The sequence below is a fragment of the Podarcis bocagei genome, assembly GCF_964188305.1.
Source record: "Podarcis bocagei genome assembly, chromosome: 9".
NCBI classification, from domain to species: domain Eukaryota; kingdom Metazoa; phylum Chordata; class Lepidosauria; order Squamata; family Lacertidae; genus Podarcis; species Podarcis bocagei.
The window spans coordinates 27,927,183-27,943,960 of record NC_138134.1 but is presented as its reverse complement, the minus strand read 5'-3'; the positions used below and the strand labels follow the sequence as shown (position 1 = coordinate 27,943,960).

The 16,778-nt window shown below is 40.9% G+C and overlaps 1 protein-coding gene and 1 long non-coding RNA gene across 42 annotated transcripts in view; one reads left to right on the top strand and one right to left on the bottom strand.

The window, feature by feature from the left end:
• The window catches only part of SORBS2 (sorbin and SH3 domain containing 2), a gene marked incomplete at its 3' end in the record, with an annotated part of 184,846 nt that overhangs the window by 77,011 nt on the left and 91,057 nt on the right, over window positions 1-16,778 (bottom strand). For 20 of the 41 annotated variants that reach the window (XR_014011708.1, XR_014011713.1, XR_014011714.1 and 17 more), the window contains 5 exons: window positions 11,016-11,065; window positions 7,054-7,146; window positions 4,362-4,388; window positions 1,897-2,021; window positions 446-1,054 (listed from right to left, as the gene is read on the bottom strand). Coding sequence is in view for 20 of the 41 variants with exons in the window: in XM_081208605.1 (XP_081064731.1) it covers window positions 446-1,054; window positions 1,897-2,021; window positions 4,362-4,388; window positions 7,054-7,146; window positions 11,016-11,025 (864 nt within the window). The remainder of the gene's footprint in view (window positions 1-445; window positions 1,055-1,896; window positions 2,022-4,361; window positions 4,389-7,053; window positions 7,147-11,015; window positions 11,066-16,778) is intronic. The other 21 variants (XR_014011721.1, XM_081208616.1, XM_081208615.1 and 18 more) reach the window with 10 other exon arrangements.
• On the top strand, window positions 7,716-10,043 carry LOC308595237. Its single transcript, XR_014011950.1, has 2 exons — window positions 7,716-9,540; window positions 9,571-10,043. It is a non-coding gene; the product is annotated as an uncharacterized lncRNA (long non-coding RNA).

Here is a 16,778-nt window from a genome sequence, read left to right as displayed (position 1 = left end):
GGGTGGGTCTGTAGGAGGAAGGCGAGGGTAAGTGGGGAGAAAAGCCATGCACACATAGAAGAGAAAACATGCCCCTCTGGATCCCAGACACTTCTTTTTAGGATTTCAATACCTCCAAGCAGTGTCATTCAGGTGTCACTCAAACCACCTTCCCTACAGAACTGAATTTTGCAATACCTAGGACACAGGCAATAAGGTGCGCACTTAACAGGTACCTAAACATCACTTGTTCCTTCCCTCTCTCCATGTACTAAGGCAGGCCATAAACATCTTTCAAAACCAATAAAAAATAAACAAACAGCAACACTGTTCTCAATACGGTGTTTCAGGTAGTTTTACCCAGGAAGTGTAAACCACTACTCAGAGCCAGGTGAGTAGACTAAAGAGAAAAAGGTTAGGTGACACAGGAAAGATCTAAAATAAAGAAGAGAGAAACATAATATACCACATTGCATTCTGTGGACTGTGCGGAAGGAACTGTAGACATTTGTTGCATATTGTTTGGAGGCGTCTCTGAAGTGTCTGGAGAAAGCCTAGGTGGATGTTGTTGGCTTTCAGGCGCCGCTTTATTATCAGGGATGGGAGCTATCTGAATGGAAAGAGATGCTTTGTGTATCTCAGGTACTGGGTTACAAGCGGGTGAGACAGGCCTCCGTGGAGTTGCTGGTGCTTCAACAGGCACAGGCTGCTGCTGTACACAAGAAGGAATACTACTAGATGCATTTCGTGCCCTAGTTAATTTCAGGGCAGAAACTCTACGTTTTTGACCTGGTTGTTTGTGGCCTTGGCGGAAACTTGTTCTAATTCCAGCTATTGTTTTTGTGCTGTAAACAGAGGCCAGTGGCTTAGTGGTTTTGTGTGTGTAGGACACACTGCTGTTAGATTTTTTAGAATAAACTGCCCTCCGTATAAACTCCTTGTTAGTACAGTGGTCAGCATCAGGAGATTTCTTAGTTTGTTTGGTTGTTATGGACCGGGAGTTAATTTCGCTCTTCTTGTGACTAGTTATTCCAGATCTACTCAAACTTTCTTTCCTAGGAGGAAGTGGGGGGGCCTTGTGTGCCAAAAGCATCCACGCAACAAAATAAATATTACAGGAGAAAGAGAGAAAGCAAAACATTAGCAGGAAAGTAAACAGAGATAAAACGTGTCACTTCTTAAACAGAGATACCGACACAAATCCAGCCAATGGTTTTGAATCAGGCCTCCACATTCTTCATCATTCCAGATTGTAAACATTTTATTTTGATGTTTGGAAAGCCAGGATGCATATATTAATTGCAAATTCATTGTGAGGTCAATACTGACCCATTAATATGAAGCATCCCCCTCTTGGGATCAATATTGCTAGTTATCACCTTTAAATTATAGAGATGAAAATTAACAAGATAGATCACTGGAACCAACAGACTGTTCTGAAGGAAATTAATGTACAGCCCCTTAAATTTTATGGTCTACAATAATAGAAACTCTCTCTGTGTGTCTGTGTGTATGTGCATGTGTGTGCGTGTGGGGGGAGGTATCTTAAGTAATTTGTAGAATGGATGAATGTTTTAAATTTAAGTCAAACTCTATACTTTGGGCTACAAAAAATAAACTGTACTGTTGTTCCAACACCAGGCATATGTTTTAACCTGATGAACACTGCATAGCTGTGCTTTACTCCTTGAAATGAATTCAGTGCATGAGTGAAGCAGCAGCTGTTCATCCAAACCAGTATTTGTATGCACAGCCAAAACAGAGATCATACTACAAACCAATGCAATAATGTCAGGAAAGCACCCCAAAAGCAATAATCAAATGGAAACTGCCTCTCCTTACTTCACGAAATCACAGTATTAAACTTTAGAATTTCACATAATCTCAGAGTGTGAGTCTGCATATCTGCCATTTTACCTGAGCTGGTGATCTCTTTTCTTGTAGGTTTGGCCGGACACTTCGAAAGCCTTTTGCTGCAAGAGAGGAGCTGCTAGTGTCGCCATTCAGTGTTTCTCTACTCCCACTGTTAAATGATCTCCAAGCTTTTATATGAAAAGAAATCCAAGCAAATTTATTTCTGACAAAGGATTTGCTTTGATTATGTCAAGTAACTGAAATGAGCTCTACAGTGACTGGAATCAATATAATACAGATGATGTGGCACAAACGTGAAAGAAGTCTAAGGGATATAATGCACATACGTCTATAACAAAGGGTACATTCATACTATTTGCAGCCAGTCTGCCAGATTACAGCGGAGGAAGATGGCAGACAAGTGCTGGCCCATTCCATTGGCTCAGTTGGAACCAATTGCCATTTGGATCTTCCTCTTCTATAACTATCTTCCTAAGTGGTTAGGCAGTCTGGTCATTAATGTGACTTTATGGGGGGAAAGTGCCTGTTTTTGCTTGTTTTGCTGTTCCCTCTCTATCCTCCCCTGCTTTAATCATGCCCTGTGCTATTTTTCTATAAAAAGAGGTCCCGGAACTCACCTCCCTTGTTCTTTTTTAATAGCAATGGCGCCCACCTGTGAGGTGCTGGAACTGAGTTCCGGTGCATTATGGCTGGGGGGAAACCCCCTAATAGGACTGTAGGCCTACAGGCACCGGCTATGTTGTTTTTATAATAGATATGTATGAAATGCCTAGAAAATACTAGGCATTACAACATCACGGGAAGCCAGAAGCAGCGCTGCTGAGCTCCTGACTAGGTCAGGATTTTATGATGGTGTTGCTTTCTATTGTTTTGCTTTATATAAGTCTCTTAATCCCAAAGACTTTTACTCAATTTACCTACTGAATTCAAGGGGACTTGAAATGAGGATATCTGTATGGGATTGCACAGTAAATATAGTGTAGCTGTATATGCCTGGCAGAGGAGGAGTCCAGGTTGCAATTGCCTCTGGATTATGAATCTTAACTAGGGAGCCCTGGGCAAATCAGTACCCTTCAGCCAAATGTATGCCTTAAAGTAGCTATGTGGATAAAATGAGATAAATCCCACACATGGATTATAACTGTTGGGAGAGGAAAGGCTAGTTCTAGAGTCTTCAGATAACACGAAAAAATAAATGAATGCTCAAATCAGAACAACATTCCCAGATGCTCTAATCCTTCAGCTTTTGCTTATGTCGTTTACTGATTTGCCACATTTGCTCTGGTTTTTACATGTATCTGCCCTTAGTCAGTTCAGGAGAATGCATGGGTACTCCATTTGTACAAGCCTCTTAGATGTAGCTTCCAGCAAAAACGGCTGCCCCCATGACTTGTTTTGCCACTAAATGATACTCAAGAGATCTATGGATTCCTTGTGTTACAGAAGCAGCAGTCAATGGCATGGAGCGGGGTGAGGAAAACTTGCAGCACAATGATATGTTGAACATTCCTAGGGAACAGTCACGGGGCTGGTATTTTTCATGGCATTTCTGTGGCATTCATGATGGCCAGTCCTGTCCTTGAACAACGGGTATAAGCTGGAGCAAAGCTTTTATTTCTAAATTTAAATTTTGTCATAGGAAGGTGCTTCCTGCTAAACCAAACCATTGGTCCACCCAGCTCAGCAGTGGGCATACCAATTGGCAGCAGCAATCCAGGGTGTCAGACAGGAATCTTCCCCGGTCATATTTGCAGTGCTTTAGGTTTGAATCTAGGACCTTTTGCATGCAGAGCCTGTGTTCTACCTCCAAACAGTGAATTGGGTGTAAGGGTATAGTTTGCCTTTGACTCAGATGCTTGGCAAACACCGACTTAGAGAGGTGAAGAAACGCAAAGTGTATACACATGGCTTCCTTTGGGAAGATGGAAAAAAATCAGAACTATAAGCTATCCAAAAGAGATGCTGAAGGATTAGACTGATCGCTGCAGCTAGCAGCTTTATTGTTGGCTAAAAGGACCAGTAAAGCCCTTATTAACTGAAAGCTGTTCCAAATTATATCTCATGCAGCAGTACAGTCTTCCTGGTGTAAGGTTGCAGAATTACCCATTCTACGCCCACTGGCACCTTAAAAACCTCCTGTTATACACCTGCAATAACAGATTTCTTCTGTTTCACTACCACTTTGTAACTGAAGATAATGAGCACTTTTGCTATAAATTTCATAGAAATGTTGGTATGTAATGTAGGGTCTTTTTGGATGAGTGGTCTGCATTTAAAAAAGCCATTAAGAAAGCAAAAAAAATTAGGTTATCATCCATTATATAAAGGCCAGCAAATGTAAAAGAAAGCCTTTCACACGTATCAAAAGTCTTTAGTTCAAGATTTAGAATATCAAAATTAGTACACTTTGGCTAGAGAAACAGTGGGGAGGGGGTTTAAATGCATGCCTTATTTATTCCACTCACAGTGTTGTTATATTCAGCTTAAAATAACAGCAACCTATTTACCTGAATCTGGTGACTGAGAATCAAGTCCTAAAGAAAGAGAACATCAAAGTTAATATGTGGAAAGTACAGTTAGCATTCCTACTTTATGCTTTGATACCACTGTGGTAGACAAGGGGTAATTCACTTACCAAAAATTATTGGCACACATACTTTAATGACTCTTACTATACTGGCATATGTAGCCAAGGATCTTTTTTTCTAAAGACCACAATCTTAAGCATATTTAAGTTGGGCATAAGCACTGCTGAGCTCTGAAGTAAATTTTGCTAAGTAAATATGCACAGCATCAGACTGAATGGCTCATTATGCCATTTTTGCTCGGTCAAAGAGCCCTCTAACCTTCATTAAAGTTATGTGGCCCAAAACAAGAGTGAACAAGCATAACACAACAGCACTTTTGCTTCAATTTCACACTGGTTCAGCTTGGATGAGACATTAAACCATAGTTTAGCACTACACAAGTCAGCATCAGACACATATACTCCTTTTTCCTCTATGTTCAGAAGCACATAATGAGCACAGTGCCTCCTTAACCTAGCATAACCTATTATGCTATTATTAATAACCCAATATCATAAACTTATGTGCAGACCAGGGGAATTGGACCCATTTGACCTTGCTAGGTCAATTTGTTTTAAGAGATGGCAGCAATAGAAAAACCATTCAAATCTCAAGGTAACTAAAAGCATTTTGGGACAAGTTAGGGGGAAACTAAACTAAGGCAGGGCATTCTAACGTTACTATTGTCAGCAACATTGTCTGTGACCTTATTGATAGACAATGTATGAACCTTTGCCATGGTGCCCTTCTGCATAGAAATTGATTGAAATCCCTGCTCCATTGTTAGTCTTTGATTAATTATGTGAGGGTGCTTTAAGATGCATTAGAGAAAATTTTATAGACAATTGCAGAGGATTTGCTCTATGGCAGGCATAGGCAACCTCGGCCCTCCAGATGTTTTGGGGCTACAACTCCCATGATCGCTAGCTAACAGGACCAGTGGTCAGGGATGATAGGAATTGTAGTCCCAAAACATCTGGAGGGCCGAGGTTGCCTATGCCTGCTCTAGTAGTTGTAGTAGTAGTTGTAGGCTGAAAAGGGCATGTTCTTCATGAGGCAGTGTCCAATTTACCCTTTGCAAATTTCCTTATGTCAGCTTAGTAAGGAGCTACAAAACATGCATTGATTAACTGAAATTCCACTTCTCTTCTGCTACCTATGCACAACTTGGGCATGTGGAACACAGGTAAATAAATCAATGCTTATGGCTCCATTAATTCACACTTTCTGAAGGCTACACTTCAGGGCTACTGTGGTTCTGCTTTATTTTGTATTAGTTTTATTGCTGTTTTATTAGATAGCAATTAAATGATACTATTCTTCTTTTTCAGTCCATGTCATTCTCTAGTTGCTTTCCAGAGCTATTGCAATTGAATATAAAATTGTAAGAAGACTTTTCTCAACTTTACAATTAAGGTGACTATTAACAACACTAATGATTTGTCGCTGGAAATTCTACTGAGATCCGTTTCTGTTGATGAATATTCGTCTAGGTATGTTACATTATATTGCATAATTAATCTGTTTACGATGAAAGGCCAGGACAATGAAGCTAGAGTTGTCACTTTAACATTCTTCATTTTCTTGGGCTACTGCCAAATTCAAATCTTTAAAAAGCTGCTTGTAAATGTTTATAGCAAAATGGCCACAAACCTTTAAGTCCAACATGGTTTCTATTACTTTGGCATTGGAAACCTTTAAAAAGTGTAAGCTGCACTGACTTAGCAAAACTTACCCAAGGGTAAAATTCAATGGCCAAACTCACATTAATTTCTGAAACCTGGTTTATGATTTCGAACAGCCAAAGGGAAGGATTTCAACCCAGCATTCTGAAGAGTACTGAGAATATTGTAAATGCTACATTGCTTCCAATTTGGCGATGATGCATGAAAACATCTTCCTATAAAAATTTGGCCTGGCATTCATATATCTTGTAATATATACTGACTGGCGTTACAGGACACTTGCACTGTCATTTTATAGAGAATATTATGGTACTTTCCTTCTTCCATCCCCAAGGGATTTCAATTAGTTTCTAGCTAAGCAACCACAGCGATAAAATAGGAAAAAAAATGAATTAGTACTACTAACTTAGTCCCACTTAAAAAATTCTGTGCCATTGGCCGTCCACTGCCAGAGACATCAGTGCATAGAAGTGTGGATGGATACTCCATATCTCCCCTCTGTTCTTTAAAGAACACCTCTGCTTGATTATGGCTCCAGCTCACATGATCACTCTCCCTCAAATGGGAGTGGGGGAGGGAAGCCCATTGATTTCAATGGGTCTACTCTGAGTATGACTTGGTTGCACACTACTCAAAAGCTATTATTTCACATGAGCTCTGCTGTGGAAAATAAGTTCTGGGGCTGAGCCCAGATAAGCTCTCGTTCAAATTAAGGCATGTGCACTGCTGGTCTAGTTCTCAGTGGACACAGCCCAAAATGCCTGAGAAGTTCCCACAAGGACATAGCTTAAGATTACATCAGCAGGACAGAAACATTTCATAATAACAGTTGTGAGCAGCAGCTGCAGCCACATTCATTATCAACCATGATATTCAGCTCCAACACTGTACAGAAACCATGCCACAATGGCACCCAAGTGGGACATTCCACGGTTAATATTTAATACCTGCTGTCAATAGGTTTGGAGAACTCTGAACTCTCTTCACGGCTGTTAATTTGACAGACATGGCAGCACGTTTGCGAGCACACCCACCACTATCTGAAAGCACAAAATGACACAGGCCCACAACATAGAGAGAGCAAGCACATGCAACACAGATCAAGTGGAGTTAAGTGAGCTATGTAAATGTGGACATAGAACTCATGCGGTTAGAAATTGCTGTTGATCTTCTGGGTTTTGTACATACATACCGAAGGGCTGGGGAAGCTGTAGTTAATTATTACTGCCATTCCAAAGAATACCCAAGCCAAGAGAGATTTATCATGTGCTTTCCAGTACTGGAAAGACCACTTGTTGTGTGTACCTAACTCACCACAAAAAGACTAAAACGGAAGATCAAAATTGACACAACATTACTTTTTCAATAAAGAACACATTGTGTGGCCCTAAAAAAGATCTGAGTCATAAAGTAGGATTTGTTGTGTGATTTGGTATGTTCATTCATGGAATACAGATACAGATTACTAAAATGGGTGTCTTCCCCCTATGTCTACTGTGTATCTGAAGAAGTGTGCATGCACACGAAAGCTTATACCAAGAACTAACTTAGTTGGTCTTTAAGGTGCGACAGGAAGGAATTTTTTTATTCCCCCTATGTGTAACAGGAGATATCTAGGAAGAAACTAAATTGTGTAACTCTCCTAAGTGTCTTCCAGATAAGCTAGATGGATAAAGGAGAACATTTATAGTTCATTTAAAGGTAGTACAGAATGGGGAGAAGACTCCAATCCTCTAGAATGCCGCATTTTTAATGTCTGGCAGTTCCTTGCATCTTCCCTTTGACATCTGTGCCTATACCCTGGATGGACAATGATGAATACAAAGGTCTTGAATTCATTTTGTTCCCTGAAATACTGGGGGCATCATGAGCTGCAAAGTTGCCTGCAAGTGCTTTTGGCCAAACTGCAGGCAGTAGTGCTCTCTTCCCCCAAGGTATAAGCACACAGCTGAAACAGGGAATCCTGGGTAAGTTTGCTCCTAAGGTTAGATGGGCCTTGCAAAGCAGAATATAGCTGAAGGGACAGCAGAAAACTCAACCATCCTTTGGGTGCGTTTGATCCAATCAAAATCCCATCTCAGCAATTTCTAGCTGCTCAATCAGGTGTAATTTATGTGGCCCGTTCTTTGCAAGGGAACAGCCAAGTCAGCATCATGATGTTGGGCCACGTTTAAAATTGCCAGCTCAGGGAATGTATGCTCTTTGTAGTCAGCTGAAGGTGAGCATCTATTGTGAGCCCAAATTTAGAATAAAGCTGCCACTTTATCATATTGGGTGTCTTAAACACATGGCTACTATACATCCCACATACTACATGGCACATGGCACAATCTCTCACTGAATAATTATACGAAGTACAAGAGTTGTGGTGATCAATCCTAATCCTATGCAAGGGCAAGGAACCTGTCTACACAGGGCATGCCTGCTAAAGCGAAAGGGAAACTCAGCTTCATTTGATCACAAATTCTCTGCAGCTGCAAGCCAAAGTTTCTTCAGCACCAAGGGCAGGTAACTTTAAAGGGGAAAGAATCCATGCAAATTCATTAATTTGAGTATTCCTATCAAAAGTAGTTGGAATACGGAGCAGTGATGGTGGCAGAAGGAAGCCTCTAGAGTGCATGCTATTGTTAAGTTTAGAAAATGCTCTTCAAAACTGTGGGTGGTCTTCCTTTGCCTGCTGCTGTGTTACAGAAACTTATTGGATAAATTGCAAGAAGTTTGCATCATCATGATTTAACAGTAACAAAGTTAAGCCTCACAGATTTTTGCAGTCTCTGAGGGCTGTGTGTGTGTTTGCTGTGGTTTGTATTTATGTCTTTCATTTATTATACAACAGTTGGCTTCTTTAATCATTTTTAAATTAGATGCATTTATCACACATATTATCCTCGTAAATTCCTGCCTAAAATATTTATTGGAGGGCACTAAATATATATTTTAGCAAATTAATTTTGACCCATTCATTATCCATCTGTGAAAAAAAAAGGCAGTGAGTCTGCAGATTGCCCAGACATTTTGTGGTGAAGAGTATAAATTCTTTGAAATTTTGTCTGCTTAGAAGCCACCAGGATTTACGCACAGCTTGGACAACAACCTACTTTAAGTTTAAATGCTTGCATTTTAGCCAATTTTGGGTGCAACACTAACCCCACTTACCTGGGAGTAAGCCTCATTGAATTCAATGGGGCACATTGGATTCAATGGGACTTACCTCTAAATAGACATGGTTAGAATTGTGCTGTTAGTCACACTGGAGATAGCAGCACCACTAATAGAAGCTATTCCTCAGTGTTAAGGATATACTTAGATTCTGTCATTGAAATTAATAGGATTTGGGCCAGTTCTTATGTTACAGCTACAACATGGTTGCCACTCCCCATGCGATGTAGGATTGCAGAAACTGCACCATTTTGTGTGTGTGTGTGTGTGTGTGTGTGTGTGTGTGTGTGTGTGATGTAGGACAGGCTTTCTCAACCTTGGTTCCCCAGGTGTTTGTTGTTGGACTACAACTCCCATCATCCCTGACCACTGGTCCTGTTAGTTAGGGATAGTGGAAGTTGTAGTCCAACAAACATGTGGAGACCCAAGGTTGAGAAAGGCTGATGTAGAAAGAAGCAAACACGCTGTTCAATATTTGAGGCCTTGCTTCCAGTTCACTGCTGATTTAAGTTCAGAGGGAGGGTAGAAGGAACACAATCTTTTTGGTTAAGGTGCCAATGCTCTGAAATACTCCATCAATACTGAAATACTTCATCAATGGCTTCCAAAATTTGGCTCTATAAAAAGATTTTTTTAAAAATTTATTTTTTGCAGAAGCTTAACTGGTAACCTGTTATCTAGGATGATTCTATCATAATTTTATTTTATCATGCCCTTTGATAGTGTCTTGATTATTTCTATCACTCTATTGTTAGTTGATTTGAGTTCTCACCCAGTGGAGGGAAAAAACAGAGTATAATTTTTCTAAATTAATCCAAACAGGATTCATGACCATCGCTAACTACCACATTTTCTGACCCATGATTAATGTTAAACATAGTGGTCTCAAAAGGCAAGTATGCAATGTATCCTAAACTGAATTTTAGGAATATGAATAGGTGTTTAAAAATGCACCAATAAATATACGAATTTTCAGCAAAGTATGACTGTGATCCTATACAAACTTGCCTGAGAGTAAGTCCCATTTAATTCAATGGAGCTTACTTCTGATGTCTGGGATTGCACTGTAAGTAAGTCACAGCACAATCATTTTAGAATTAAACAGCATACCATAAACACAAGTGTCTTGATTTATGCCACTGTGTTGGACTATGTACATGTGCATTGTGCCCCAATATATTTTACTAAATACCAGAAAATATATTGAAATGGAACACACATGCATATGCATGTATAAATCCATATATTTATACATAGCAGCACATATAAGTACAGTGGTGCCCCGCAAGACGAATGCCTCGCAAGACGAAAAACCCGCTAGACAAAAGGGTTTTCCGTTTTTCGATGCGCTTCGCAAGACAAATTTCCCTATGAGCTTGCTTCGCAAGACGAAAACGTCTTGCTAGTCTTGCGATTTTTTCCGCTCCCCCCTTTTTCTAAGCCGCTAATAGCCTTTTAGCTGCTAAGCCGCTAAGCCTTTAATAGCCGCTAAACCGCTAAACTGCTAATAGCACTAATCCGCTAATAGGGTTGCTTCGCAAGACAAAAAAAACGCTAGACGAAGAGACTTGCGGAACGGATTATTTTCGTCTTGCGAGGCACTACTGTAGATACACATAGATAAGTCATCTATATTTTTTTACAGTTATTATTTGAAGCAAATTAGGATAGTTCTACTTGCATTTGAACAATATACTTAATAAAAGAGTTTAAACTTAATATCCCCTGCCCCACCATAGAAATTGCATACCTGTATTCATTTTGACTCTGGATGATTTGCTGTTGAAGTCTTCAGTTTTCCTATCAAATACAAAAACAATCTATTAATTTATCACAAGGGCATAACATGTTTTTTAGGTGGTGGTGGTGGAGAGTTACTGGTAACTTTACATCTTGTCAATGATTGCTATATTTGGCTTTCATTGTGTGGTGGTAGGCCCTCGATATGCTTCTATACAAATGTAATTGTGATGTTTCACCCTCTGTTGGGTTCTAATCACATGCGTATTAATTGATTACAAACTTTGTCCAGAACTGGAAAAGATACCCTATTTGGGCTGCAATCCCAAAAGGAGAAGATTCCCTAAAACACGGCACAGCATTTCTGAGGAAACATTCCTAGAACGGCATTGCACGTTGTCTAAATTCACACTTCCACAATTGTCCATAGCTTGTCCAAAGACATTTATTTATTAGAACAGTTTTTACTTAATTTTTAATACATGCAACCCTTCAGCCTGGGTGGCATAACATAAAAGACCAAAACCACCATAACTTAACATATAAGTATCAAATAAAACCCAAAGAATTTTGATAGCAACAACAACCCCCATAGTCACTCCAACAAAACAGTACAGCTTTCATGATCCAAATGCCGGGACAAATAGGAAAGTCTTCACTTACGCTTAAAAATGTTGACTGTGGGGGAAGATGTGGTGCCCCCCACCATGTGCAAGTTCCATAACTAGGGTGCTCCACCAGTAAGGCCCTCTCTCAAGTTACCACCCTCCTAGCTTCTGCTGTGGGTGGGACAAGCAGGAGAGTCTTTCTTGCTCACTGCAGCCCTCAATCAGGTGTTGGGTGTATTGAGGGGAGAAACAGCAGAGACCAGGGCTCTGTTTTGCACTTTTGTAAAAAGGACCATGAGGTCATATGTTGGTTTTTACAAGGTGTACATTATGTTTCAAGCGCTAATGTTGCGTTTTGAATGTGGTTAGGCTGAGGCAGTTCTTTCTATTGGCTGTGTAAGAATTACTGCTTCTGAAGACATCGATTCAACACAGTAAAAATCACTGAGCGCAAGGAATGCTGAATCAGGTCCCAACCGAGCCTGCCAGATACTTAACATGCACTGAAAGCAAATTATAAATACATTAATCCAAGAAGTTGGAAGGGTTTCAGCAGCTGTGGTATTCCGTTTGGGGACTTGATGCTCCATGGCATTCAAAACACAAACGAATACACAAACAAACAGGAAACAAGACATGAAATAGCAACTAAAAAGGAGCCAGAGCGATGCTATCTAAAGGCTGATAAAATTGCTTTTAACTACGGATGATGTTGTGACTCTGTTTATTGCATATAGTGCTGAAGTAAGCAAAACTGTGTCAGGAACACAGGTAGGTGCTACCGGTGATGTTACATCCATCAAGGAGTCTCCCCCATCCCCCTGAATAGAATTTTGGGATTTGTAAGAAGCATGTTGCTTCTGGGGTTACCTCAGCCTATTAGCATCCAGGCACTTTGGGACAAACTATTGCAGTGTTGGCTGCTGCCCATTGGGACTGGTAGAACGTAAGGCAGGAGGCCAACAGTAGATGGAGCCACAGCCAATGACAGGTGGAGCAAGGACCAGTGATGGTTGGAACCAACTAATTGTAGTTCTCATTTCTCCCTTTGCCGAGTTCTACAAGGGCAACACTGAGTCTAAGGAGGAGGAGGCTGACAGTCAGTGCCACCCTCTGAACTTGTAAGGTAAGAAGCCAGCGAAAGACTTGTGGTGGCTAAGGGTAGATTGAGGTGGTTGGGTGCAGTGCTTCGAATGGACTCGCCTCCACTGAACTATTATACATGACCGCTGGACCGTTTCTATCTGTGCAACTGGAACTTTTATAGGTGTTACCTAGGCTGGATCTAGACACATCCAATAAGTGATTCAGTTAAACACGTTGTAAACGTTATACAGGGGAATCCCATTGGCAAAAGACTGGACTCCACAGTGCCATCTGGTGTCACAGTGTTATAACGCATATAAAGTGTTTTATCTTTACAAATGTAGCTGAGTCCCTAGTGTTCATTTTGAACGTGTTGATTGATATTAGGGAGGGCCTCTTTATTGTACTGTTTTCAATGCCTATTACAAAAAAGAAGGAATTGGTTCAAGCCTATCTAACCATGTAAATTTGACATGCAATTCTACGTTATTTATTTTGAATGTGTATTGTAAAAACTGATTTCATTTCCATTTTCAAAAAACAAATAAGGTTAACTTCTTTTTAATATCTGATTTTCACAGTAATTTTAATGTATGTTTTATGCAAGCCACTTTGAGGCGTTGATGATTAAGCAGTTTATAAATTTGATTAAGTAAATAAAAATGAATAATAGGAAAGAAGCACCCCGTTCTAAAACCTATGACTCTGCAGAATGCCAGCTGACATGAACAGGGATTCTGGTAGTAAACTCCTTGGGTTGTCAGCCCGCAAAATGCACACTGGATGCAGCCCTTTGAATCTCTCCCTAATGCAGGCAAAAAGGAAGGCATGCATCGTTCTGCCATGGTCCTGCTGCCCGCCTCCTTCCACACCAGCTGTTCTTTACTGAAGAAGTAAAAACAACAGCAGATGAGGTGAGGGTAGATGGCAAGTATGGGAAGAGAATGGTTGGGAAGAGCAGAAGCAGACATGTCTTTTTCTCTGAGGTTCAGGAGATCTGGCCTGCAGCCCCATACCCATTTGGTTCTGGTAGACATGTATAGGACTGTACTTTTAAAGGATTGTGTCCAGTGTTCAGTTTTTTAGATAGTGGAAACTCCACAACTTCCACTGAACTGCCAATCACTTGGTCTTTCTGCAGTGACACTCATGTAAGAAATACTGAATATATTAAAAATAAAATAAATCAATTTGTCTAACAAATAGGGAGTTCTGACAATTCAAATAATTTTTCAATGGCTATGGAAAATATTGTCTGCAACTCAAGAAAAAAAGTATAATCTCCTTCATCATATAAAATAGCTGTCGTCTATATAAAAGCTTTAGCGCAGACCAAGGTGAATAATAAAGAAAAGGACAATTGCAGGAATTCATGGAATGTCTAATAAAATTTCTTGTCATTCAATTTAGAGAGAAACGAGACTCAAGTTAGCCCATCAAACTCTCCCCAATTATTCAAAGATTAAAATGAGAGTCCAGTCTGTTTTGTTCTATTTCAATAAACAGTCTTTGATTGTAACACTGGTTTCCTTAACAGCCACAAATTATTCCTGAAAGCATCAGATTCCTGGAGTGTTTCCTCGCTGCTGGGGAGACAGCATTTTAAAATGTTCTGTTAGCTGGGAACTGAACAAACGGTAGCACCATGAAAACAGGCTATAAAATGCAATGCTACACACCAAGCCTCAGCAAAGACACACTGAGTACAGAACTCTTTGTACAGAAGGATGTCAACGTGATTTTTACTGAGAGCTTTGATTCGTTTACATAAACTGTATGTAAGTTATATACTCAGCTGAAGTTATATACATTTTCGCTATTTGGCATTATTAGAGTGCAAAAATGTATAGTGGATATGTTGTGTTCTGTTGTGAAGATGATGCTGTCTTGTCTTGCCTCAGTAATGGACTGGATGAGAGCCAACAAACTGAAGCTGAATCCAGATAAAACTGGATGGATGGGAGGTTGCCTGCTCTTGATGAGCTTACATTTCATCTGAAGGAGAAGGTACACTGCTTGGGGGTAATTCTGGATCTATTGCTGTGGCTTGAGGCTCAGGTGGCCCTGGTGGCACAGAGCGCCTTCCATCAGCTTTGGCTGGTAGCCTAGCTGTGCACCTATCTGAACAGAGATAGCCTAACATCTGTTGTCTATGCTCTGGTAACCTCTAAGTTAGATTTCTGCAACTCAATATAGGTCTGACTGCTTCTGAATATGATTCAGAAACTTCAGCTGGTGCAGAATTCAGCGGCCAGGTGGCTCAGAGGGCATGATGGTTTGAGCATATAACTTATGGTTACCAGATTTTTTTCAATGAATCCGCCCCCCTTTTTTTTGAAGCTGAGTAGCAACAGGGAGTCAGTAGTGGGGATGGTGAGGTAAAAGACCCTGGGCCCAAGCATCATGCATATTGTATAAAGGTGCAAAGCTCTTCTTTCGCACCCTGTGGAACATTAATGCACAGAGTTTTTTTAAAAAAACTGGGCAATGGTTGGCTGGCCACAACTCCCGAGCCTCCCCCAATCAGTCAAAACAAAGAGGGAAGGGGACAGGAGATCACACAAGACACATCATATGCACACAAGACACATCATATGGGGACTTCTGGCTAGGAAAAATGGTGGGCGCCACGGCAGCGAGCAGCTCCTGAAGCCAGCCAGAGCCAACTGCGCTACCAGGCTGGCTCCAGGCACTGCCACGTTTCCCGGGGGCAGATTTGCAAATCTGGGGACTGTCAATGGGAACCGGGGACGTCTGGTAACCCTAATATAACTGTCTGTCAATTAGTTTCTAGGCCCAATTCAAAGTGCTGGTTTTGAACTATAAAGCCTCAAAGGGCTCAGGACCACAATACCTCAGGGACTGCATCTCCACATTTGAACCAACCCAGACCCTGCAATCACCATCTCAGGCCCTTCTTCATGTGCCTCCTCCACAAGAGGTCCAGAGGTGGGCAACACGAGAATGGGCCACAAGCTCTTCACTTGTGGAATGCTCTTTGCGGTGAGGCTAACCTGGCACCCTCATTTCATAAGATGCGAGGCAAAAAAATTCCCTCTTTTCTAGGCCTTTGGCTAATTAAACATAATCTATGTCCTTTTAACGCGGGTGGCGCTGTAGGTTAAACCACAGAGCCTAGGACTTGCCGATCAGAAGGTCGGTGGTTCGAATCCTCGCAACGTGGTGAGCTCCCGTTGCTCGGTCTCAGCTCCTGCCAACCTAGCAGTTCGAAAGCATGTCAAAGTGCAAGTAGATAAATAGGTACCACTCCGGCGGGAAGGTAAATGGTGTTTCCGTGCACTGCTCTGGTTCGCCAGAAGCGGCTTAGTCATGCTGGCCACATGACCCGGAAGCTGTACGCTGGCTCCCTTGGCCAATAAAGCGAGATGAGCACCACAACCCCAGAGCAGGCCACGACTGGACCTAATGGTCAGGGGTCCCTTTACCTTTGCCTTATGTCCTTTTAAACTGTGTGTGTAGGCTGAGCCTTCTTTTTGTTCGTTATTGTTATTTGTTCGTTATGTAATGTTTAATGTTGTATTGTGTTTTAATATTCAGTTGGGAGCTGCCCAGAGTGGCTGGGGAAACCCAGCCAGATGGGCGGGGTATAAATAATTTAAAAAATTAAAAGAAAGAAAGAAAAAGTTATTATGGTATGTATTTTTGTTTTTTAATATTGTAAAGCGCCCTGTGTTCTTCGGACAAAGGGCAGTTTGGAAACAACAACAACAACAACAACAACAACAACAACAACAACAACAACAGGCAAATATAAACTAAGGGGGGAATCTATTAACTGTGGTAATTTATATACTGCCTCACAGTTTAGAAAAACAGTTCTAAGCAGTTTACAAGCATTTCAAACATAACACACGGACATCACGAAATATCAGATGTGTCCTGCATCTGAGACATATATTTATTACTCTACATCCAGAATTTTGCGCATTGAATGAAGAAACAAGTCTGCCACCCTTACCACCATCGAGCGACACCAGGTGATCTGATGGAAAGAATTCAAGGTAAGACAGACTGTTGTACTTAAATAATGTGTTTGTGTTAACTGAGTATGCCTCAAG